The sequence below is a fragment of the Papaver somniferum genome, unplaced genomic scaffold (assembly GCF_003573695.1).
Source record: "Papaver somniferum cultivar HN1 unplaced genomic scaffold, ASM357369v1 unplaced-scaffold_22, whole genome shotgun sequence".
Classification (NCBI taxonomy): domain Eukaryota; kingdom Viridiplantae; phylum Streptophyta; class Magnoliopsida; order Ranunculales; family Papaveraceae; genus Papaver; species Papaver somniferum.
In genome coordinates this window covers 826,319-852,422 of record NW_020632152.1, presented here as the reverse complement: position 1 = coordinate 852,422, position 26,104 = coordinate 826,319, and the positions used below count along the sequence as shown (strand labels likewise).

The window sequence follows — 26,104 nt, the reverse complement described above, 5'->3', positions numbered from 1 at the left end:
GGCATGTGCCAATGGCGCGTGTGAAGGCTTTGGCCTTGGTTTGCACGACTTGGCATTCCAGGTTGCAAGCGTTGCTTGGCATGTGCCAATGCCGCGTGTGGCGGCTTTGGCCTTGGTTTGCACGGCTTGGCATGCCGGGTGGTAAGCGTTGCTTGGCATGTGCCAATGGCGCGTGTGGCGGCTTTGGCCTTGGTTTGCACGGCTTGGTATGCCCGGTTGCAAGCGTTGCTTGGCATGTGCCAATGGCGCGTGCGGCGGCTTTGCCCATGGTTTGCACGCCTTGGCATGCCAGGTTCCAAGCGTTGCTTGGCATGTGCCAATGGTGCGTGTGGCGGCTTCGGTCTTGGTTTGCACGGCTTGGAATGCCAGGTTGCAAGCGTTGCTTGGCAGGTGCCAATGACGTGGGTTTCCTGTACACAGAAGAGCAAGAAAGAGAAATGATGATGGGTGTTTAAGATGTGTATCATTTGGATGCGCGAGAGGAGGTAAACATCGAAGGAAAGTTGTAAACTCGAGAGGGAGTATGGAAACTGGATGTGGGGCTTATGTTACATGTCGAAGGCGGCAAGGAGATAGGAAATGGGTTATGTCAGTTGTTAGTTTAGAGCATAATCATAAGTGTAATCCGGAGGATGTCAAGCTTTATAAGTGTTTTGAACCAGTTTGTAGTAGTGGGAAAAAACAAAGGCAAATTGATCTTAATGATGGAGGGTCGATTGCGAAGAAGAAGGCGAAGACAGCAGTTCAGAATGATGGTGTAGGTTGTGAAGGAAGACGTCTACGGATTGGCAAGGGAGATGTGGAAGCACTTTTGAAATTTTTTGCGAAGATGAATGGTGAAAACGCGGGGTTCTATTGGCAAGCTGAATTTGATGAGGGAAATTACTTGAAGAATGTTTTTTGGGCAGATGGTATGAGTAGAGCAGCTTATAAAGAGTTTGGCGATGTAGTTAGCTTTGATACGACATATTTGCTAGATAAGTATGATATGCCGTTGGTTGCCTTTGTTGGTGTTAATCATCACGGACAGACGATTTTACTTGGTTGTGGGTTGGTTTCGAGTGAAGATACCGAAACATTTGTATGGTTGTTTACTGAGTGGTTGATGTGTATGTCGGGAAAATCTCCCAAAGCAATAATAACAGACCAAGCAAAGGCGATTCAAAATGCCATAGAAATCGTATTTCCTCAAACTAGGCACAGATGGTGTTTATGGAATGTCATGAAAAAACTTCCTGACGAATTTGGTAAACACGACAGGTGTTTGGATATTACTTCTGATATGAAAGCTGCGGTGTATGATACACAATCTTCAGATGAGTTTGAGCAGTTGTGGCATTGGATGTTGGTCGAGTATGGCTTGCAAGACAACCAATGGTTGAAGGATTTGTTTGAAGAAAGGAGTCGCTGGGTACCATGTTTTCTGAAAGACACGTTTTGGGCAGGAATGTCTACTCAAAGAAATGAAGGAAGTAATATGTTTTTTGATGGGTATATGAATGCAAGGTCTTCAATTAAACAGTTTGCGGAGCAGTACGAAGTTGTGTTAAGGAAGAAGGTGGAAAAGGAAAAGCTAGCGGATGATACGTCGTCTCAGAAAACTATTCCCTTAGTAACTACTTACCCTATGGAGAAACAGATTCAAAAAAGGTACACTAACTCAAAGTTTAAAGAATTTCAAGTTGAGTTATTAGCAATGTTGTATTGTAACTTCACCAAGATTGAAAAAACACCTACCCATATGATCTACAACATCCAAGAAGACCTATATATTGAGGATTTCCGTAAAAAGATGACTTTTTATGTGACCTATAATGCAGAAGAATGTGATGTTCATTGTACTTGTCAAAACTTTACATTTGATGGAATTCAATGCAGGCATGCTCTAAGTGTTTTGTGTCATAATGGTGTAAGAAAACTCCCAGATAACTACATCTTGAGATGGTGGCAGAAAGATGTGATCAGAGCTCATACAAGGGTTAAAGTGGGGTTCAGTTGTTGGACTAACGATGACGCGACTAAGCGTTACCATGATTTGTGTACTAAATTTGCTGAGCTTGCTGCTTTGGCAGCAAATGATGAGACTCTTTATCGGGATATTGTCAACTGGTTGGACTGTAAAAAGAAGGAACTGCAACAGACAGTTATCGAAGCTAAGTAAAGCAAAAAACTCAATGGTGAACAACTTGGAAGAAAATGTAGAGGAGATGGTGAAAGTGAAGAAGGTGATAAAACGTAAAGGTGTTGTTTTCATCAATTCGAAACTTGATATAAAGGTAGACAAACGGTATCAAGTGTAGGAGCGTAAACTGGAAATGGGTTTTGTTTTGGATCGTGGTGGTGGGATCGAGAAACTTTGTCCTTCAATGTCATAATGGCTTCTCCTCAGATAAGGAATACCTGTACTTGTATGGGGTTTCCTCCATTGAGCAGTGGAAGGTCAAAACATGCATTCATCAGTAACTTTGCTTGGGAGGCTATGCGAGAGAAACAGACTGGTAAGCATTAGTTGCAGACAACGGTGATGTATGGCCACTTTGCTGCTGGTTTCACTTTTAATTCTGTTTGTGCTTATCAATTAGAATTAACAAAGATTATGTTTGCTTTAACTGAAGTGAATTTGGCAATTTGCTTAGTGTATACTCATTAGGAAATAGTAATATGATCTTACTGAAAATTGATTTAGTAACAACTGTACTTATCAGTTTAAGTTAGTGTTAGTGTAGTTTTCAAGATTTGGTTAAGACTCTATGGAACCCGAAGCTAGTTGTGGCGTATGAGATAAACTGACAAGAATTTTGATCCCAAATCTAGGTCTGGAAGCAAGAAATCACTCCCAGTTGGCTTAACTTTAAACTACTTTAATACGATCTTTCCTAAGCTTTATAAATTACAGCAGGTGTAATTCTGTATAACCTGTCACCTGTTACTTTTCATTCGAAATACATCAGTAGAATCTTATATTTCATTCCTGCCTTGTGAAAATAAAGTTGTCATTCTACTTTCATCCTTCATACACATCACTCACTCTATAAATTATTTACTGTGTTACATGTAAGCAAGCAATAATTTGTACTCTATTAGTCGTGGAATAGATAATACTTCCAAATTAATCCTTAGTTAGTTGTGCTTTGTGAAAAGTGTAAACAGATAAGATTTCACTTGAGAAGTATCTAGAACTATTTTTCAGATCCCAAAACAAATACTGTTTAGGTTATACCTTCTATTCATTTGTTGGACTGAATATGACGAGTATTTTTATTCACAAATAGGAAACTGGAATTCTATTGGATGGCTTTTTGTAACAGGAACTTGTTCTACTTCTGCGTGTCGTATCATCAGTTTTTAATTCCTCAACAGTGGCTTATACTTTCTGTCAACATATCTTACAATATTGTATTACTACTGCTTCTACTTTCTTTATTGAAGTATGTTGGGTGCAAAGCATTTGAAATAGGCTTGGTTGGCTAGCATACAAGTGTTAATTAGACGAAATTACTGGTAGTGGTGGACCCAGTATAGGTCATTGGGTGTCATTTGCCCAACCTCCTTGGCCTATCCTGGCTCCGCCACTGCTTGTAATATCATCGAATTCACACATATGGATTTAGTAGGTATTTCCTCTTTGGGCAATGTATTGAAATGGGGTCGTGTTCTGAATTTTTGAGCCCCCTAGGGTGCCCATGTTGGTGCTAGCCAAGTCAGAGCGGTGGCCACATGGAGGCCTTAATCCTTGGGATTGATTGATGAGCCTCTTGGAGTGAAATTCGTGATCCAAGGTTGGATAGGGCGTGTGTGCCCACTGCTGTTTGGTAGTGTTTGCACCATCCCCTAGTATACTAGCATTTTCCTTGTGAATTGGGCATGGTTTAGTTCATTTCAACTCAACAGCAGATGCAGTGGTGCCATTGTACTGGGAACAGATAGATTTGTTCGTTTTCCTATTAAAAGTATTAGAGAAGTTCCTCTTGGTTATATGTTTGACGAATTATATATATTAGGATACCTCCAAGAAGGATGACCTACCTTAGTTTTGAATCTGCATTGTTTCTTTTAATCAAGTATTATTGACATCAATGGCACTTGAAACGAAATATGGTTGACCTATCGTTCAATAACAGAGTCAGGGTGATGTTTGCACTTCCCATGTCCTGAATCTGACATTTAATGAAGGCACGTTAACAAAGACTCAAATTATTATTTCTTCATTGGATGAACTTTATGATATGGCTCTCATTTCTGCTGCTCAATGTTGAAAAACTAAAAGAAAGTTATAATTTTTGCGACTGAATGCCAGTATGTTTGTCTTGTGACTTATTGTGAAAACTTTATATCCTTTTCTTTCTTTCTTTTTTTACTGGAGGGAAAGTTCCAGTTTAACTGGTTATAGCTGTTTTTTGCAATGCGATATCAGAACCCCATTTATGCTTCACTGAATGTGCAACTACATTTTGATGTTGGTCATGCATTTTTAAAAATGTCTGCTATTTTTTTATCTGATAGAGGTGCTTAAAGAATGCGTACAATTTATACATACTTTAATGGCAGTCCACCAAAGCATTACAGGGCCGCTTCCAGTAGTAAATGCTACACCTGTTTCAGCTTATGCTCTTAGCGGTGTGGTCGGGTGGAGGTAAGATTATTAATGACCTGTTATTGTTTGTGATAATAGTCGAAAGTCTTGAGCAAATTTTTATTTGAAATCTGACAGGTCTCTTTTTTAAATCCACTGTGATTCATTCAGACAGATAAACTTTCGCTTGAAAAGTACCTAAAAACCATGTTTCAGATCACAAAACAGACATTTTCTAGGTTATATCTGGTCTTATAATCGTGATTCATTTTTTGGACTGAATACATATGAGGTTTTTCATTGACAAATAATGAATTGCAGTTCTAGTGGTGAGCTGTTTGTAACGGGATCTGGTTCCCCTGTGTCAATTTAATGATTACTTCTGTTAGTGGCTCATACCCTTAACAGACATACCTCCCAACATTTAACTGCCACTAGTTTCTTTTTCAAAGTCAATGTTGTTGAGCATTATAAATAACTTAGTGGTATCTGCGTTCTGCGCCTTTACTGTACATTTTTTTATCCATGAGCGAAATTATGCAGGTCTGTGTACACTAAATTGCTTGCCATTGAGTTTTTCTTTCTTCCAGAGATTAGATAGTTTCATTGGAATTGGATGAGAGAATGCAATCGAATCTTCTGTCCTACCTTTCTTAAGCTTATTTCCCATTTAGGAAATGGAGGGATCTGGGTGCATTTTTAGTTTTACCTCGGAAATGTCAAACTGCACTGCAGATTTTCAAACGTGATGATGGCCAGGCTACATTCGGCCAGAGATTATAAGCCTCTTGAACAAGTAATTTTTCACAGTACTTCATTCTTATGTCATTACTGTAGGCCACCTGGGTCGTTGTTGTGCTCTGTATATGTGATGTTATTTAGTTACTTCCTTGCATTGTCAATACAAAAATCTTGCATGAGTTTCAGCTCTCGAGTGGCATATCTATCCATTTTATGTTACCTTTTTGCACTAATTAATTAACTGATCTGCAAACTGTTTTTAGTAATTTACTGGATATGAGAACCCTCACTGGATGGTTTGACTATTTTTTTGCCGTGTCAATTCTGAGGTGCTGTCTGAGCTTCAGTAGTCACGAACATATGCATCCATCTTATTTACTTTCCGTGCAGTGTTTGGGGATGTTCTGTTTAGTTAATTTTCAATTATCCAGAACTGAGTCAAATGACTATTATACCGAGAGTCTAAAAAATAAAAAAACAGATGTAGAAAAACCACCAGCTTATTTTTATGTCCATCTGTTGGTATGCTTTGTAATCAGAAAGTCAGAACCTATTGGATTTGTTCACGGAGGTTATTCCTTTGAAATTTAGTTAACAAGTTTCAGAAGGGCTTGAATCCTTAATCCTTGTACTGTTAAATATATCCTTTATTCCAGTACTTGAATCCTTAATCTTTATACTGTTAAATATATCCTTTATCTAGTTTCTGATTGGTACTTAATACAGGACACACTACATGAGTAACGATGTTAGCTGTGGGCAGTGTTCTCAGATCGTACAAGTGCTTTGTTGACACTTGACAGTACAGGCTTTCATTTCGGAACTGGCTTCCTTGCATTTATGGTATGAGAGGCTTGAAGCTGCTACCTCCACAATATTTGGTAGGGATAAATCTTGGATTTGCAAAATAGAATAGTTGAAGGAAACCATACGAGTTGCTGAAGATGTGAAGATGGTTGCTGTCAGAGAGTATGAAATAATCAAAGGTAATATGAGTTAATTTTCTCTGATGCTGTTATAATTATGCTGACTTAATAACTGTATTACTGTTATACTACTTGTTGTAGTATCAATAACTTAAGTCTATAAGTTACTGTTAAAAACATCATCCCAAGAAGATGAACCCATTTAAGAAAGAAAACAAATTTAATTGTAGTCGTAAACATTATTAACTGTTTAACTGGTTGTCAAGGTGATCCAATAGTGGGTGCAAAGTATTAAAGGATTACGCTGAGTCGGGTGTTTCCATAATTATACTGGCGAGGTTTGAAGACACTTGTTGGATATATTGTACATTCTTATCCATATATGCTATAATTTTGAGCCAAATATCCCCCTATCTCCACTGTCTAACCCTAGCCTGGTTTCATTTTCGTCTTAGAAGTTTGACTACATTGAAATAAGCTGCGTAGGATCCCTAATTTCCTCTCATACAAATGAAGATGAATTTAGAGAGAAGATTCGGAAGATGGCTGGTGTGATGTGCATTGGTGGAAAAGGAAGCATTACAAGGTCACTGAATTCTTCTTTTGTTTTCCTTTCTCCCAGTTCAGAGTTACGGTTATTGTTTGGTGACAACTGTACTTTCTCCAATTTCAGTTTAAGTTCTTGTTTGGGTAGTTTTTCAAGAGTTGTTTAAGACTTTATTGAACCTGAAGCTAGTTGTGGCATATGAGATAAACTGACAAGAACCCTTGATGACAAATCTAGGGTAGGAAGCAAGATCTCTCTCTCTTAGTTGGTTTAACTTTCTAATTACTTTGATACGATTTTATCAATTACAACCACTCTCCATCTCCAGCAGGTGTATAGTCTGCTGTGAAAGATCAGTAATTCTGCATTATTGTCACCAGCTGCTTTTCTGCGATGAAATTGTATTTGTGATTCTATTCCAAACTTAGTTTTACATAAGTAAGCAGTAATCTGTAGTATAAGAATAGATAATACCTCCAAAGCCTTAGTTGTGCTCTGTGAATTGTTTAAAAAGATATAATTTCACTTGAGAAGTTCTTAAGAACCACGCGTTCAGGTCACAAAACAAGCACTGTCTAGGTTATACTTTTGATTCATCTAGTGGAGTGGATACGACGAGTTTTAATTCAGTTCGATGGGCTTTTAGTTTTGTTCTACTTTATCAATGTAAGTAATTATACTTCTGCATGTCGTATCATCAGTTTTTGAGTCCTTGTCAGTGGCTTAAACTTTCAACCAAAAGTATTTTTCAATATTGTACTACTACTGCTTCTAGTTTCTTTCTCGAAGTATGTTGGGTGTAAATATTCTAAATAGGCTTGGTTGGCTAGCATACAAATGTTAAATAGACGAAATTACTGGCAGTGGTGGACCCAACATAGGCTATTGGGAGGCAATTGCCTCACCTCCATGCCTGTCCTGGCTCCACGAGTGCTTGTAATTTCATTGAATTCACACCTATGGATCTAATAGGTATTTTACCTTCTTATCTTTTTTTTGATTATTTGTGCAATGGTATTAAAATGGGGCCTTCTTCTGATTTTTTGAGCTTGCTAGAGTGCCCACATGGAAGCCCTAATCCTTGGGATTGATTGATGAACCCTTTGGATTAAATTCATGATCCAAGGTTGGATAGGGCATCAATGCCCACTGCTGTGTTTTCGAGTTAGCACCACCCACTAGTTTTCTAGCATTTTCCTTACGAATCGGGCATGGTCTAGATCATTACAAGTCACAGCAGATATAATGAAGTTATTGTGCGGAGAAGGGAAAGATTTGAATAGTTCACTTAGAGAAGTTCCTCTTGGTTATATGGTTTGAACTCTCTAGGATTCATCGATAAGACTTAGCCTAAGGGTAGCTTAGAAGGATAGCTAACCTTAGGCTAAGTCTTATCGATGGATTGTAGGGAATGATTTGACTAAAAACCGCAGCGAAAAAGGCGCATTCCCAGCCTCTCTTCTCAATTGCATATAATGTTTGAGGAAAGAAATACTTAGGCGAGACATGTGAGCGAGATACCATGTCATGTTGAGATTACTTTCCTACTACTCAACTATAGGAAGAGATTGAAAGAAGTGACGATACTCTACTTTAAGTGAGACGAAAATGGTTCGGTGATATACACAAGTGTCTTGTCATTTCTTTCAATCTCATCCTACAGCTTTTGCAAGCGTCTTCTTTCAATCTCTTGCTACAGTTTAGTAGGAATATAATCAGACTGTCATTAATGAAGGTCAAACAAATAATATAACTGAGAGAGACATCGTATCTCGCTCAGATGGAGTGAGACATATTAAAGTAGAGTAGCGAGATATGATGCCTCGCTTAAAGTGTTTTCTTTGGCGAGGCACAGTATTGCGCCTAAGTTTTTCTTCTCGCAGACATTCCACGCAACAGAGGAGATAAGACTGGGAGCACACCTTTTTCGCCACGGCTTTTGGTAGAATCATTCCCTACAATTCATCCATAAAACTTGGTGTTAGTTTTAAATATGCATTGTTTCTTTTGATCAAGTGTTTTAACATCAATGGCACTTGAAAATAAATGCTAGATCTAGACCTAATGTTACAGAGTGACATGTTTCCGCGCTTCCCAAATCCTGAATATAACATTCGATAAAGGCACCGTAAAGAAGGCTTTACTATTTATACTTCTTCTGATCAACTTTCTAAGATGACTGAACATAAGTACTTCTGTCTTGTGACTTTTTGTTAAAACTTTATTTTCTTATCATAATTTTTCTGGTGGGGAAAGTTTCAATTAATCTAATTACAGCTGCTTTGTCATGTGAGATCAAAACCCCATGTATGCTTCATTGGTGTGCACCTATATTTTGATGTTGGTCATGCCTTTGGAAAGATGGCTGCTATATTTGTATCTGATAGAGGTGCTTAAAGAATGCATACATTTTATACAGCTTTTAATGGCAGTCAACTAGAGCGTTACAGGACCGACTTCCAGGCTAGCAAATGCTACATCTGCTTCAGCTTATGCTCTTAGCTGGGCGGTCTAGAAGGTAAGATTGTTAATGAACCTGTTACCTTTGTGCTAAGATTTGAAAGTCTTGAACAAATTTTAATTTAAAATCTGACAGGATTCTTTTTAAGTCCATTGTGATGCATTAAGATGGGTAAACTTTCACTTGAGAAGTGCCTAAAAACAATGTTTTCAGATCATAAAACAGACATTGTGTATGTAACTCTTGATCAAAAAACAGACATTGTTACAAATTTGACCTAATAATTGGAACGTAACTGATTGTACTCTGCATTTCATATCATCAGTTTCCAAGTCCTTGTCAGTGGCTTATACCTTCTACCAACATACCTCCCGCTCCCAACACTATACTGCCACTAGTTTATTTTTCAAAGTCAATGTTGTTAACATCGGAAACCTGCATAAGAATTGTAAACCAGTTGGCTCTACATATAAACTGAAATCTATAATCCTTGTATGAAAAATGGGTTTTAATGTGGTTGAATGTTACTATTATGGAGAAATTTGACCTTCATTATGAATTTTGATACAATGGTTGCTGGTAATTTACAGAAATGGGAGTTAGAAGAGATGGAACTATTTCTGCAGTTTTACCATATAACAATGGATCTGTGGTGCTCAATTTAGTTATCCATCTTCAGTTTCTTGGGCTGGTCAAACTCTCACAGGAACAAAGGTACCACTAAATTCTCAAATGAAAAGAAAAGGAGAAATTTTATATTTGATTGAAGTTAGATGAGGTAAAAGTTTATTTGTAGTTCGTTGGGACGCCAATTTTCCAGTAGTATTGAGCAAATCCTCATGCACAGCGTGTTTCATTGTCAATTTTGTCCTCGTTCATAACTTCTGACATTTTTCTATCAATTCCTCCCAATGTCAAAAAAATTGGGACCCCTTTGAAGTTTTCTGTGGAGTTTGTGTCAAAGAAAAACTCGTTGCAAGTTATCGTTCATGAGAAATTAGTAACTTACAAAATGACATGTATAATGTATTAGAGTGTTGGGCACACTTATAACATATTGTTCTCATCTTTTAAGCTCTTGTTTATATCCTCCGAAACAAAATGTTAAACCTTATAATTAGTTGGTGATATCTGCATTCTATGCCTGCACTATACATGTTTTTTTATCCATGGGTGAAATTATGCAGGTTTTTATTACATGAAATTCCACGCCACTGAGATAAACATTTCTCTGGAGATTAGATAATTCCATTGGGAATGGTCAAGTCTTCTGTCCTGCATTTCTTTAGCTTATTAACACCATGGTAATTTGTCCCTTTTAGGAAATGGAGGGGTCTGTGTGCATTTAGAGTTTTCCCTTGGAAATGTGAAACTGGACTGAAGATTTTCGAACTTGATGATGGCTACATTCAACCAGAGAATAAAAGCCTCTCGAACCAGTAAGTTTTTCACAGTACTCCTCGTCTCATTACTGTAGATCATCATCTGGGTCGTTTGTGTGTTCTGTATTTTTGACGTAGTTAAATTACTTTCTTGCGTTGTCAATACAAAAATCTTGCATGAGTTTCAGTTAAGGTTTCTCCTGCTGGATCCCCAAGGATTAACAAGGATGGAAATTTTGGTAGTAAATGACGGACACATTTTAGTGTCCGGTTTGTCTCACTTCTCTATATTGTTAGTGCTTAATTTTGTATTTATTATGTTATTTTGTGTGTATGTATGAGTTTTTGGTAATAAACTTTTGTGAAAAAATTGTCTCAAAAAGTGATAAACGCACCCATAAAATTACTAAAGGCACCCCATTTTTAGATAAGGGCTTACAAGTGCTAAAGGCACCCCCTTGGCGGATATGGGCGTTCCATCTTGTTCACCAGTTTTTTGGCGGCAAAACACAGTTTGAAACTGTGAAATTTTTCGAGAGGATTTCTTTAGAGGATTTATTCTTGAATTTGGATTAGTATCACCCTGTTTCGTGTAAACATGGGTGGTAATGGCTTTGGATTCGAAAAAGTAGGGAGATTGCATCAATTTGAAGAAAGCTGAGAGCGGAGATAATATCAGAATTTTCTTTGGTTATTTTTGGAAGTTATGCAAGCTGAAGGAGGAGTATTCTTACGGATTCGTATCAATCGAGTCAGAGAGAGTATTGGCAAATCATTATACGCGTAAACGGTTCAGGAAAGGAGAATAAAATCTATGCAACTTGCTAGAGAAAAGAGAAGACCATTTTTGAGTTATTCTCGCGTGATTTGGGGCCTGTGATGTGTACGTGTATATATATGTGTTGTTGGAGTCATAGGAGGGGGGGAAAGTTTGGGAGAGCGTACACAACGAAAATCAGTGTTACAGAAAAGATTTCTTCACCAGCTGAGAGAAGAAGAAGAAGAACAACAACAACAGACTGCAGTTCAAGTCTGTCGTTTATAAGCCGTGGACTTTTTTCAACTGAAGAACTGTTATTCCTGCGACAGTTTAGTTTAATTATTTCCTCTGTAACACTGGTCTTGCAACATCTATAATTGCAGTCTCCCTGTTTTCACTATTTTTTCTTCTTTTCATTTTTTGTAAATATTTTTCAGCCATGAATCAATATTTTGAGAGGATGTTTACTATGGGGAGATAATTTTCACATAACCAGGCAATGGAGCCAGCTATTTACACGTGATTTATGGGTAATAATCTTTAGTTATTCTATTTGCTATAGTTTATTATTTATTTACTTAATCACTGCTTCGACAGAGTTTTAATTCTTTTATATGATTTTCCTAATTATTTGTCATTCAATTTAATAGGTTATTCTTTGTTAAATCAGTTGATAGCTTAGTGGTTACAAATAATATTTGAAAGTACGTCTAACTATTTCTTAGTTAAGATATAAGAGGACTTAAAGGTGACTGTAGTTTTGAAATATTTATAATATCATTCAATCATGAGTAAGAGTAAAATCCATAGGCTTGTTTTTTCTTTTTTTTTTTAAATCTTGATATCACTTTCAGTTGAGTTTTCTATTTTAATATTACAAATTAGGCTTAAAATCGAATCTTTACAAGTCTGAGCGAATTTACTATTATTACCACTTTTACAAAATAAGCAATTTTTTGGCTCCGCCGACGCGGACTTGTTTTTAAGTTTTTGCTTCTAACATTAGTTTTATTCTTATATTTTATTCTTTTGTTACTTTTTATGTTTTCTTGGTTATTTATCTTTTTGGATCAAAAAGAATTTGGACTCAAAGAAAGGTTTAGATCTGTGATTGATTAAAGACTTGGAAGATTAAAGCTAGAGATAAAGCGAAAAGAACGGAAAAAAAAAAAGATAAAAATTTTATTTTATTTTTAAATTTTAGGGTTTTATCATTTTTTTTTAGAAAATTATATAAGGGTTTGATTTTTATCCTTTTTATTTTAGGAATTTTGAACTTTAATTTTGGTATTTTAGACTTTATTTTTTGACCATACGGAAGGACAGTATTAAATGTAAACTGCAATAAGGAAGGACGAAAATTATGATATTGTCTCTGCCCCTCAGGTCTGCACACCGACACGGGAGTCGATGGACGAAGGGTTCAAGAAGATTATTGTATTTGGTACTTTGTTAGGTTAACTCAAGGTTCAAGACGATTAATTAATTCAAATCGATTAGATACGACTTGTAACCCGAGGAAACAAGCCATAGATGCAGAGTTATTCAAGCTCCTTGGAGCTTATCCTGCTTCTTTTCGACTTCATCTAATTCAGATCGTTCTAAGAGGTTTGCTAAAATTGTAAGTGTCTGTCTTTTAGAGAAATAAAAGTTGTCTAGAAATAATCTAAGCGGAGCCATCATGTTTCTTGTTTGCTAGATTCAATAGGTTTGATTTGGTTGAGTCAACCTTGCTTGCTTAGATTCCCTTCCAATTATGATTTTTCATTTTAGTTTTTATAGTGTATGCCAAGACCACTTGAGGCCATCGCTGAGCGTGCTTGGAAAAGACACACTCTAGGTCGTTTGATTAGTGAAAATCCTAGAAGTTCTTCTTGTTGAAACGGGGATCTCTAAGATTTATTTTGAGAGCCATGTTTTTGGAAATTTCGGCTTTGAGAATTTGTCTCTTAGTGAGGAAGTTACACCTTGTATTTTCATTGTGACGGCAATGATAACTTTGAAAGATTACATGTTCTCAACTAGGTCCAACCGACCGTCGTGCATAAAATTGCATGCCACAACGGCTAATTATGAGCTGAAACCTGGTATTATTAGATGATCCCTATATTTTTAGGAAAAGTTGATGAAAACCCATACTTTCATGTGAGAGACATTAAGGAAAATTTTCGAACCAATTAGGATCAAAGACCTTGGAGATGATATTTTGAAACTTAGGATATTCCCATTTTCCGTAAGAAATAAAGCTAAGTCATGGTTGCATAATTTATCATTGGAGTCTATAGGGATGAACTTTCTACCGTTTTCTTACAAAAGTTTTACCCTAAGTATAAAACTTCATCTATTAGGCAGAAAGTTAGTGCCAGTATGCAACAAAAAGGAGAATATCTTTATATATTTGTAGAAAGATTCCATGATCTCTTGTCACAATGTCCCTACCATGGGTTTGAGAAATAAAATTATTCCAGATTCTTTATGATGGTTCAGAGTATTTAACCAAGGCCATGGCCGAGTCATCGTGCTCTGGTAGGTTCTTGAATAAAGTTGTTAATCAAGCGTATTCCTTTTTTGAAGAAGTTATGGAAAGATCTCAACACTGGGAGTCGTATGTAGAACCCACTAAAAGACTTTGGTCAATAGAAGTAGCACCAACATGGTAGATACAAGCTTTAAGTCAGATGCTAAGTTTGCTTCTTTATCTTGAAGGTTAGAAGCTTTAAAATGAGTCAATCTAGTTATGGAATAGTGCCCAAGTCACTTTCGGAAGGACATACTATTGAAGAGTAAACCCATGGCCTTTACAATAACACTAGATTTGATAACAGTCAGAAGTTTAACCCGTATTCTGAAACCTATAATCCTGATTGGAGGAACCATCCTAATTTTTCATGGTCTAAGATAAGAGTCAAGGTCATTGTGGCTTTAGGTTTATCATTTCTATTCTAGTTTCTAAGCATAAAGATGAGATTCTAGCAACTCTATTTTATGATGAGGTGAAAATCTTTCTAGATATACTATGGGATAAAAATATTACACTCTCATTACGTTCACATTTAAACTTAGATCACGCTTTTGTCACTTGAGAATGTCTTGGGAACATCCGTAACAGTCTTACATCTTAATTGATGTTTTTCTCCTTAATGCTACGACTAACACCGAATATGACTTTGCACACAAAATATAACTCTGTACCTGAAAATGAAAGTTCTATTGGAAAATGGTGAATATTAGATAAGATCGATGTTAACCAATTGTCGAAAAGAATAATAATGCTAAGTTAACTGTTGAAAATTTGTGAGAAGGTTCACAATCATATAATTTTTGGGGTGAAATTTTAACGTGTTTGGATATCAGAAACATAAATAAAAATCAGAAGCAAAAGCACTTTGTTTCACAGAACATTAACATTTTTGCTTCTATAATTAAATCGTTTAAAAATTCTATACCCAAAATGACTTTTGGCTTTTCTGATTTCTAAAAATCAAATTGTAACTCCCGAGTTTGCCAAACGAGCTTGCCACTTGCCAAGACAATTTCTCGAGGTTCCTCTTGCCAAGTGCGATGCAGGCTTGACTAAATTTGGCCCATGAGAAAATGTTTTAAATAAAAAGAAGGCTCTAGACATTACCCGAAAGGGCAATGGAGTCGTGCCACAAAAAAACACTAGTCCAAGTCTCGGAGAGAGAGAAAACTGGAGGAAGCAGGAGGGTTCAAAAATGGTAGAAATCCAGGATAAATCCCCATCTACTGACAAAGGTAAGCTCAAAATACTAGTTACTCCATTCAATTCCTTATTTATATCTAACCTTTTCTTATTAGATTCATTTCTAGTTTTTGTAAAATGAAGAATTGAAATCTAATTTTATCTTACTAAAGATTCATTTCTAGGTTTTGTTAGAAAATTAAGAATTGAATTTTCCTTTTTATTTTTCAGAGACCTTGTTAGTGAACTCCACTGTTACTGGAAGTAATAGAACTAATCATGACATTGACATGGGGAGGGTTTTTGATAATGATGATGAAATATACAATTTCTACAAAGAATATGCTAAGAAAACTGGGTTTCCTGTACACAGAAGAACAAGAAAGAGAAAGGATGATGGGTGTTTAAGATGTGTGTCTTTTGGTTGTGCAAAAAGGAGGTAAACATCAAAGGAAAGCTGTATGGAAATTGGATGTGGGGCTTATATTACACGTGCGACAAGGGAATTTGAAATGGGTGGTTTCAGTGGTTAATTTAGAGCATAATCATAAGTGTAATCCCGAGGATGTTCAGTTTTATAAGTGTTCTGAAGCAGTTTGTAGCAGTGCGTAAAAACAAAGGCGGATTGATCTTATGGTGGAGGGTCCATTGGGAAGAAGAAGGCGAAGACAGCAGTTCAAAATGACGGTGGAGGATGTGTGGAAATGGTTGCTGAGTGAAATGCAATTGGTGAAGGAAGACGTCTACCATGATTTGTGTACTAAATTTGCAGAGCTTGCTGCTTTGGCAGCAAATGATGAGACTCTTTATCACGATATTGTCAACTGGTTGGATTGTAAAAAAAAGGAACTGCAACAGACAGTTATCAAAGCTAAATAAAGCAAAAAACTCAATGAAGAACAACTTGGAAGAAAATGTAGAGGAGATGGTAGATAAAGATGGTGAAAGTGAAGAAGGTGATAAAATGTAGAGGTGTTGTTTTCATCAATTCAAAACTTGATAGAAAGGTAGACAAACGGTATCAAATGTAGGAGCATAAACTGGAAAGGGGTTTGGTTTTGTTTTGGATTGTGGTGGTGGAATCAAGAAACCTTGTCCTTCAATGTCATAATGGCTTCTCCTCAGACAAGGAATACTTGTACTTGTATGGGGTTTCCTCCATTGAGCAGTGGAAGGTCAAAACACGCATTCATCAGTAACTTTGCTAGGGATGCTATGCGAGAGAAAAAGATTGGTAAGCATTAGTTGCAGACAACGGTGATGTATGGCTACTTTCTGATGCTTTCACTTTTAATCCCATTTCTGCTTATCAACTAGAATTAACAAAGATTGCCTTTAGTTGAACTCAAGTGAATTTCGCAATATGCTTAGTGTATACTCATTAGTAAAATAATAGTGATCTTAGTAAAATTTGCTTTAGTAACAACTGTTTCCTCAATTTCAGTTTAAGTTCTTGTTTGGGTAGTTTTAAAGAGTTGTTTAAGACTTTATGGAACCTGAAGCTAGTTGTGGCATATGAGATAAACTAACAAGAACTCCTGATCCAAAGTCTAAATTAGGAAGCAAAAAATCAGTTCCAGTTGGCTTACCTTTTGAACTACTTTTATACGAATCTTTCTTAAGCTTTATGAATTACAACTACTCTTCATCTCCAGCAGCTGTATAATGCTGCGAAAGATCAGTAATTCTGCATTTCCGTCACATGTGATTTTTCTGCGATTACATTGTATTTGCTTGGCGAACTCTATATGTTCATACTCCACATTCCAAATACAACAGTAGAATCTTACATTTCATTCCTGCCCTGCCCTATGAAATAAAATTGTGATTCTCATGTTCCTCACCCACCCTGTAGAATATTTACTTAGTTCCATGTAAGTAAGCACTAATCTGTACTGTATTAGCCGTAACGTAGATTTTACTTCCAAAGCCTTAGTTAGTTGTGCTTTGTGAAAAGTGTTAACAGATAGGATTTCACTTGAGAAGTACCTAGAACCATTTTTCAGATCACAAAGCAAAATGTCTAGGTTATACTTTTGATTCAATTATTGGACTGGTTACAACGAGTATTTTCATAAAATAGGGAATTGGAATTCTATTGAATGGGCTTTTTGCAATGGGAACTTGTTCTCCTTTATCAAATGTAAGTTTCTGCATGTCTCATCAAAAGTTTTTAAGTCCTTGTCAGTGTCTTATACTTTCAGCCAACATATTTCTCAATATTGTACTACTGCTGCTTCTAGTTTCTTTCTCGAAGTATGTTGGGGTGCAAAGTATTTGAAATAGGCTTGTTTGGCTAGCATACTAGTGTGAATTAGACGAAATTACTGGTAGTGGTGGACCCAGGATAGGTCATTGGGTGGCAATTGCCCCACCTCCATGGCTTATCCTGGCTCCGCCACTGCTTGTAATTTCATCGATTCACACGGATTTAATAGGTGTATCTTCCTTTTTTTTTTTTTTCTTGTTTTTGATTATTTGGGGAATGGTATTGAAATGGGGTCTTTTGATCAAGTGTTATTAACATCAATGGCACTTGAAACAAAATGCTTGACCTAACATTCGATAACATAGTGATGTTTGCACTTCCCATATCCTGAATACAATGTTTGCTGAAGGCACTTTATCAAAGACTCAAATTATTTATACTTCTACTGATGAACTTTATAATATAACTCGTCTCATTTCCGATGCTCAATTTTGAAAAACTAAAAGAGAGTTATAATAATTTGTGCTACTGAATGCCAGTATTTTGGTCTTGTGACTTATTGTGAACACTTTGTTTCCTTTTTATTTATTTTTTTCTGTAGGGGAAAGTTTCAGTTTGACTGGTTATAGCTGTTTTTTGCAATGTGAGATCAAAACCCCATATATGCTTCATTGGTGTACACCTACATTTTCATGTCGGTCATGCATTTGTAAAAATGATTGCTGCATTTTTATCAGAATAGGTGCTTCCAATACATTGCATTTTCAATTATTCAGAACTGAGTCAACTGACTATTATACCGGGAGTCAAAAAAATAAATTAATTAAAAAACAGATGTAGAAAAACCACCAGCTTATTTTTATGTCCATCTGTTGGTATATGCGTTGTAATTAAAAGTCACTATGGGATTTGTTCACGGAGGTTATTTCTGTGAAATTTAGTAAGGGCTTGAATCCTTAATCCTTATACTGTTAAATATATCCTGTATTTCGTTTCTGATTGGTACTTAATACAGGACACATTACATGAGTAATGCTGTTAGCTGTGGGCAGTGTTTCTCAGATCGTACAAGTGCTTTGTTGACAGTGCAGACTGTTATTCCGGAACTGGCGTCCTTGGATTTAGGGGGTGAAAGATTTAAGCTGCATCCTCCACAATATTTTGTAGCGACAAATCTAGATTTGCAAAATGGAGTAGTTGAAGGAAACCATACGAGTTGCTGACGATTTGAAGATGGTTGCTGTCAGAGAGTACGAAATAATCAAGGTAATATGAGTTCATTTTCTCTGATGCTGTTACGAGTTATGCTGAGTTCATTTTCTCTGATGGTTGCTGTTACATTCTATTTTGCAATTTTGCCTACACATCAAATACCTACCGTGATAATTACCCATTTCTCCACTGTCTGTTATCTAATCTCCATGCCCTAATTCTCTCCAAAACATGGTGAAAAAACGTAAAGATTTAGAGCCTGCTGCTACACCATCGCTGACGATAGACGAAGCAGTCATAATCGATATTTACGTACAAAAAAATAATCAGAAATCTGATTTGAAGACATCTAGTGTCTATCAGTAAGGTGCTTGGGTTCATAAATATTCTCAAGATTATTTTATAAATCCAGATAATTTTTTTTTCTTTAGTTTGTATACTTTACTATACTTCTTTTGAGAACTGTTGGTCAAGAGATATGTAAAGCTGTTACTTCTGCTTATACAGGGGCGCCGTTGGTGCTCTTATACTACAAGGAGGACTACTTTTGATGGTGTGTTGGGCGCTGGCTTGCTGAAATCAAAAGTGAGACTCTCTTTTCTTCTTACTTTTGTAATTTAAACCCTAAATAAAGATTCTATTTATTTGTTTGGAATTATTTGTGTGTTATTTTTTTTTTTTGATTAGATTTGCTTGATTCGGGGGTTTATAGATCTGAACTTTTTCTTGCTGATACAAATTTCCTGGGAAATATACCAATTTCCCTTTTGGGGTCTTGATTGTTTTGGTTGCTAAATAAATCCTTAGCTCATATGGTTCTTCAGTAAGAATGGTTAGATCAGTTTTTATTCTCTAATGGGCTTTCCGCCAAACGCCTCATCTCATCATTTTCTCTTCAAATTAATCAATTTTTTTTTCTTGATCTTCAATGAATATTTTGAGTGGTTGTTTGTAATATCCTCGAGGTCTAACTGAGATTTGATTAGTTTCTTTTCAGGAACGTGTTTATTGGGTTAACTTCTTTGTCTACTACGCGAGTTCCATTTGAATTGAAGCCTAAACACTCTGCAAGAAAGATAATGACATTGGTTCCTGTCTGTATGCAAAGGCGTTCCAGCAAAATTGCTGGTAGGAAGGTATGTTTTTGCACATTCTTAACACCCACAGTTTTTCTTTACTATTATACTTGCATTTCAATGACAATTACAAACTCATAACATATGTGAGCTTAATACTTAGTTACCTTAGAATTTTCTACTTTCACTTTCAGTCACTGATATCCATTTTTCAGTTCGAGAAGATATGTAATACCGTTTTATTGATTGATGTAAATTGGAATTTTCTGAATTAGAATGAACATGCATTTGCGGATTTGGGAATGACTATGTGTTGTTTCCATAACTCTGTTATGAACATATATGGTTCACTTTGAATCCTTGGATCTAACTTTTATATCCAGGTTTGCTCAATGCTATGAGATAGTGACAGAGGAAGTTTGTGGGTCAAATTCTTCAATATCACTCTATTTAAAATTATTTGATCTGTAGTGTTGCTATTCTATTTTATTTCGTTTACAGCAATGCGGGATAAATGGCTGAGTTACTGGCGGAGAGCCAGAAACTTGGACCATTTATTCAAGTTCTATGGTTCTTTGCAACAGTCAAACCGTTGTGTTTATGTATTACTTACTCAAGGTAGTTATTATTTTTTGCATTGCTGTTGTTGCTCTTTTAGCACCTAGATATAGTAAAAGTTGGTAAGTGGCTAGATAAAAGCCGCCACATATTAAAGGCAGTACTGATATTGGAAATTGATAAAATTTGTTTGAACAATTGAATCATGGATTACTAACTAATCTAAAGATGGTATCTTTTTCCTTAGTTGTTATGTTGCTGGAATCAAAATTCTCCAATAGTTAGATGTAATGTAACATTGTTTAGTTCATAAATGGTTAGATGTAATGTAACCATGTAAAAGGCAGTATATATATATATATAACTGATGTGGTTATAGCTATCTGTCATTTTCACATCTATCGCTGGGAATTATGTTATATTCTTTATTGTGGGTTCAATTATATTTCCGTGCTGCGATCCTCTTTTTATTGTTCGTTTTACACAAATTCTTGGTTCTTGGCCTTTCACACGGTGCGGGTTCACTAAACGGTGCGTATAATTAGAATTCCACAAATCAGAAATGTTATGCCTACGGAAACGCTGACAATTCCAGACATGCTGTGTTAGTCAAGATCTATCTTTGTTAAACCCCTGTGCTTCACCACCTGTCTTTGTGTAAGCACCTGCTGAGAAAGGATTTGCCAGCTGCTGTTGATTTTCTTATGGGAGGTGCGTAAGTTACCATCTCGAATACTGCTGCTCCATTTGAGTGCAAAGCATTTGATTCAGAAGTAGGACCTGATAATCAAGTCTAGCAGGCTCTTTGATTCATGTATGAACTATGAACTTAGCGTAGTGCTGGTGGGTGTCTCTAAATCTAGCAAAAACAGTATATAGGACTAAAAGTGAAAAGTCCATTTTGTTGGATATTTATTTTTGCGGACTGAATGCAATCATTCATGGTCAGCTGTTCGTGCCACAGATGAGAAACTGCTGCTCCTAGCTGAATTTGGTTAGCATATGTACATCTAAGCTTCGTTGTATTGAAAAACATATTCCGTTAGATGTATTAATGCTAACCCAATTCAAGCTAGGAAAACTAATACTGTTCCATTTTGTACTGCTCCTCAGCTAGCCTCAGCTTCAAGTAAAGGTACATAGTCATGTATTTTTTATTTGAAGTTATCCTTTTTATTTGTCAACATTGTATTCAGGATCTGTTGTTGCTTAAGGGGGGATGGGAGTAAGGAAATTTTAGACTGCCAGAGCCAGATCCCCTGCATATGCGAGGACAGTGTTGTATTAGTTGGACTTGTGGCTCAGTCGGAGCATAGGAGTGGTTCGACAGAACCTATTATATTTCAGTGAAGCTTATTAAATAGTAAAGGGGCCTAAAGGTAACACAGTCAAGGCGGTTAAGCTGGGAAACATACCTCCGGGGCGCTATCAAGTGGCCTCATCCGAAGTCGAGGGACGCGTGCAGTAGTGGTTTGGTATTTATTACTTTGTTGTGTTTGCCAGTAGTCTGGTTCATCATGCATTCAACCCAGATCATATAGAGGTGCTGATGGTTTTGGATGGAGAAAAGTATGCAAAAGATATGCTAGACCTTATTGATTATGGAACTAGCTGTGGCACTGCTGGTTTCAGGAGATGCCCGGTTTGCATTTTTCTTCCGAAGAAGCTATAAATACGATAACATTTTATCCATGTAAAGTTGATAAATCGAGTGCTACAGAAACTGAGTTAACTATTGGTTTTGCCACTTTTCGATTACGTTCGATAGGCTTAACATGGATTTGATAAATTGGGTGTTACAGGAAGTCAGAGACTGAGTTAACCACTGGTCTCGCCATTTTTAGATTATGCTTCTTAGAACACATGCTTAAAATGAATTTTGAACTGCTTCTCAGTTGGGGGTTTTCAAATGGGCATACATTTAATAAAAACCTCAACCACACTATTCTTAGTAATTCTACTCGGTCATTCCACTTAAGTTTGAATTACAAAAAAATAAATAAATTAGAAGGCAGGTTGAAAGTCACAAATCCAGATTTCTAGTTCACGGCATATTTTTCTCTTTGAGATTATAACTAATCCAGTACCGGTATGAATCGTTTATTAAGAAGAATATTTCCTCCAACAAACTAAACAGATTTTTAAGATAAACAAGAGATTTTGCTAAGAATCTTTCCTTCATCTTAACAAACTAAACATACTTTAAAGATGAATTCAAAATATATACTCGAGTTCTACGTAGATTCAGTTATAGAATTAGTCAGAGAAATAAGTGCGACACCAGATATCACATATTTAAGTTATCAACAACCCAAGTTGTTACTTACTTTTCACTATCGATCTGAGATTTAGTAGAGTCATCACCCACTGTTTTTCTTTTATATCACCACCAAATTGTAGAGTTATCACTCAAAGTTCTTCTTTTTAATCACCCCCAAGTTGCAGCAATGGTGATGAGTCAAGAAATAGAGCTTGATGAAGTAATAGTAGAAAACCCTATTCCAAAACCATCAGTCAAAAAACTCACGTTATTTCCTCTATCTTTCTCATCTACTTTGAAGTGTCAGGAGGTCCTTTTGGAGAAGAACTTGCAGTTCAAGCAGCAGGACCACTCTATGCTTTGCTTGGGTTCTTAATCTTCCCATTTATTTGGAGCATACCTGAAGCACTGATCACAGCAGAACTTGCTACTGCCTTTCCAGGTAACGGTGGGTATGTTATTTGGGCATCTGAAGCATTTGGTCCTTTTTGGGGATCTATGATGGGTTCATTGAAGTTTCTCAGTGGATCTATTAACAATGCTGCGTATCCAGTACTGATTAGAGATTACTTGATAACTTCTGTTTGCATTTATTTAACAAAAAAGTGCCTAGCCATTTATTTTTATGTATATCTACGATAGTACTGTCGTTTTTGAATTATACTGGATTAACAGTTGTTGGTTGGGTTGCTGTTGGTCTTGGTGTAGTTTCTTTGATGCCATTTATTATCCTGGCTTTTATTGCAATACCTAAAATTAAACCCCATAGATGGGTGAGTCTAGGTATAAACGGCCATGATTTCTGGAAAAATGATTGGAACGTATATTTAAATACCCTGTTTTGGAATTTAAACTTTTGGGATAATGCAAGTACTTTAGCGGGAGAAGTAGACAATCCACAAAAGACTTTTCCAAGAGCTTTGTTTTCTGCTGGATTAATTGCTTGTCTTGGGTACCTGATCCCTTTATTAGCAACAATTGGAGCTTTAGAGTTGAAGCAAGAGGACTGGAAAGATTCGTATTTAACGACCGCTGCAGGAATGATTGGTGGGTCATGGCTGGGGACCTGGGTTGCACTTGGTTCAGTTTTATCAGGTGTTGGATTATTCCAAGCTCAGTTAAGTAGTAGTTCGTTTCAATCCGAAGGAATGGCAAATCTTAGGTTTTTACGGGGCTTTTTTTCATCGCGATCTAAGCACTTTAATACACCATGGGTCGGAATCTTGTTATCAAGTGCAATTACATTGGGTGTTACGTTCTTGCATTTCAAAAACATTATAGCGGCAGCCAATTTTTTATATAGCCTGGGTATGCTATTAGAGTTTTCTGCTTTTATTTGGTTAAGAATCAAATTGCCAAATTTGAATAGACCTTATAGAGTTCCAGCGAATGTTCCTGTCCTTATGTGTTTGATACCTGCAGCATTTGTGGTTGTCGTTATGAGGTTTTTTAAACTTAATCATATCTGCATCAGTGTTGGAAAAAATGGGTTTCACAAAGGATGAATGACACAGAGAAGAAATTGTTGCACTCCAAAACTTTCAAGGCTTGTATAAATTTCTTTTAGACAAATATTTCTACCCTCCCAATAACAATTGGCGATTACAACAGGTATGCGAAATATTGCCTTCAGGATACAATGAAAGCCCTGCAACGAAAACTGAATTCAAGGTTTGTACCCCTTGATTCAATCAAGAACACACAAAGAGATTTCTGATGATGCTTTTTGAAATAGAGAAAACAGATTGATTTTTCTTATATGTTAAACGAAACTGGGAGAAGCTATTTATAAAGGGTTTTGCACCTGTTGGGAATAGGTTTTTTTTTTTTATTCGCCAACAGGTTTCTATTCACGAAACGTCAGGTTCCTTCATCAACAGACATCAATGGTGTCTTTTGGATTCGAAATTTTCGAACAGGCTTTTATCGGCCAAATAAAACCTTCAGTTCAAAATATTCCAACAATCAGCGCTGGTCTTACTTTTCTTGCAATTTGCAATTATTTTCTGATGAATTACTTCAAATCCAAGGGGTGCATCAAGTTTAGTACTAAAGATAATGACGAAAAAGTGGCGGAGGCTCAATCAAGAGAACAACAGTGAGGGGTATTTTCACATTCTCTGGCTTAGTTAAGAGTTTCTAATGGCTTTTTTCTTAGTGTTTTTTGTTTATCTATGCACAGTTTAAGGTTAATGCATGATTGTAAAGTTTAAGATTTCTAGTTAGCATTATACATATTGTTTAGATGCTTTATAAATAATTTAATTGAGGTTTTGTTTTGGTTGTTCTAAGCATTCTTGTGTGTATATAATTCCTCTTTGGTATTTATTCATGTAACCGATTAGTAATTAATAATATGTTATAGATTTCTGTGTGCTCCTGTGCATGCAAGTATGTTTCTGCACAACTACGTTGAAACCAGACGTTGCCTTTTGAATGCTTGAGCTGGTTATCTGAACAGTTTTATGTGAATGATGCCAAGTCTTGTCCTCACTGCTATGGCAATCTGGATTTCAACAGTTTTTTTTGTTGTTGTTCATATCCTTCTCGTTTCCGATTGTCTGATCTCACCACTACTATCTATATATATCTTGTTCCAATCATAATTATTTTGTAAACGGATTTCTTGCTTTACAATTTTGTTGGTTGAAAAAAAGCAGCCTAGCCTAGCTATGGGAACCATTTCTCTGGAGATTAACCAACAATTAGTAAATTGGAAGAAAAAGTAAAGTTCAGCCTTGTGACCCGACAACTAAGAAACAACCTAGTATATATTCCTGCAAATTCATTGCCGTATTTTCATAAGTTGCAGCTTGTCAGATTAAATTTTGTATAGTCTTCTAGGATTCTCCAAAGTATGTAGGATTTATAGGAACTTAGCATCGCAGATTGGATACGCGTTTCTTGATGAATCTCATCCTGGATTTTTAAATATTCAAGAAGATTACGCTTTTTCAGTTTTAGACTGTTGGTGAGGTTGGTTGTGTTGCACTAGGATAGAGGGATTTTCCGTTCCGTCATGATTAAGTCGTAGTTGTTAGTGTTGATAGTCGATGTTATTAAGAATGCAGGAAAACTACAGGAGTGATCCACTAGAGAGGTTGGAATAAGAAAACTCTTCGCAATGCCATTAGTGACAAGACAGTGAATTAGAATAATTTGCGCATCATCGCCAAAAAAAAATAAAAAATAAATAAACAATTGGTGCATCATTCCATAGAGTTTTTATTTTTTATTTTTTCAAGCTTATGAGGAAAATCAACTGGTTTGATGTTCTTTGATTCCTTATAGTGCAGCATCATTGTGATCCCCAGGTACAGGATCATTGAGCCAAGCTGTACCTGGCTTTTATTATCTCTGGCCATGTCTATTCGTTTCCATTAGTGGTTGCCTATCTTGTCCAGGATACTATTGCATTCATCCCATGCAAGACCTTCAAGTACAAAGCAGTGGATATTAGTGAAACTGCTACATTAAGTGAATTTTTTTTTGGTCGTTCAACAGAGAATAAATGTGGCGCGCACAAGCCAATAGTATTTATGTGGTGGGGTGAGCTTCAGAAGAAGATGTATAACACCCGATGGGATGTGAATTTCCTCTCAGAAAAGAGTGATCCAAGGCCTTCACCAGATTTATTCTAAACTCCTTCCTACAACACGCCGCACATGGCTCTTTGGTCTTGGCTAAGACGAAACC

General features: G+C 36.4%; 1 protein-coding gene, 2 long non-coding RNA genes and 1 pseudogene across 7 annotated transcripts; all 4 read left to right on the top strand.

Annotated features, from left to right (window-relative positions):
- The first annotated feature begins 217 nt into the window (after positions 1 to 217).
- Positions 218 to 7,092, top strand: LOC113340575 (protein FAR-RED IMPAIRED RESPONSE 1-like). Of its 4 annotated transcripts, none has more exons than XM_026585700.1 (4): positions 218 to 5,369; positions 6,041 to 6,300; positions 6,519 to 6,578; positions 6,699 to 7,092. In XM_026585700.1, the coding sequence occupies exon 1, from the start codon at positions 524 to 526 to the stop codon at positions 2,159 to 2,161; it is 1,638 nt and encodes a 545-aa protein (XP_026441485.1). In that variant the 5' UTR covers positions 218 to 523; the 3' UTR covers positions 2,162 to 5,369; positions 6,041 to 6,300; positions 6,519 to 6,578; positions 6,699 to 7,092. The 4 variants fall into 4 exon arrangements, with proteins under 4 accessions (XP_026441485.1, XP_026441486.1, XP_026441484.1 ...); XM_026585701.1 differs by having other exon boundaries at positions 6,696 to 7,092; XM_026585699.1 differs by having other exon boundaries at positions 6,519 to 7,092.
- Positions 7,093 to 9,235: 2,143 nt separating this feature from the next.
- LOC113340514 lies at positions 9,236 to 11,851 on the top strand. The gene is made up of 3 exons (XR_003355546.1): positions 9,236 to 9,305; positions 9,839 to 9,962; positions 10,571 to 11,851. It is a non-coding gene; the product is annotated as an uncharacterized LOC113340514 (long non-coding RNA).
- Positions 11,852 to 15,034: 3,183 nt separating this feature from the next.
- On the top strand, positions 15,035 to 20,303 carry LOC113340679. Of its 2 annotated transcripts, none has more exons than XR_003355606.1 (5): positions 15,035 to 15,146; positions 15,325 to 16,327; positions 18,318 to 18,568; positions 19,022 to 19,099; positions 19,512 to 20,303. It is a non-coding gene; the product is annotated as an uncharacterized LOC113340679 (long non-coding RNA). The 2 variants fall into 2 exon arrangements; XR_003355605.1 differs by having other exon boundaries at positions 19,501 to 20,303.
- Positions 20,304 to 22,595: 2,292 nt separating this feature from the next.
- LOC113340528 lies at positions 22,596 to 23,913 on the top strand (annotated as a pseudogene).
- Positions 23,914 to 26,104: the final 2,191 nt, after the last annotated feature.

Coding starts and splice junctions, on each gene's coding strand:
- LOC113340575 (XM_026585700.1), top strand. CDS start 524: ATGGAAACTGGATGTGGGGCTTATGTTACATGTCGAAGGCGGCAAGGA.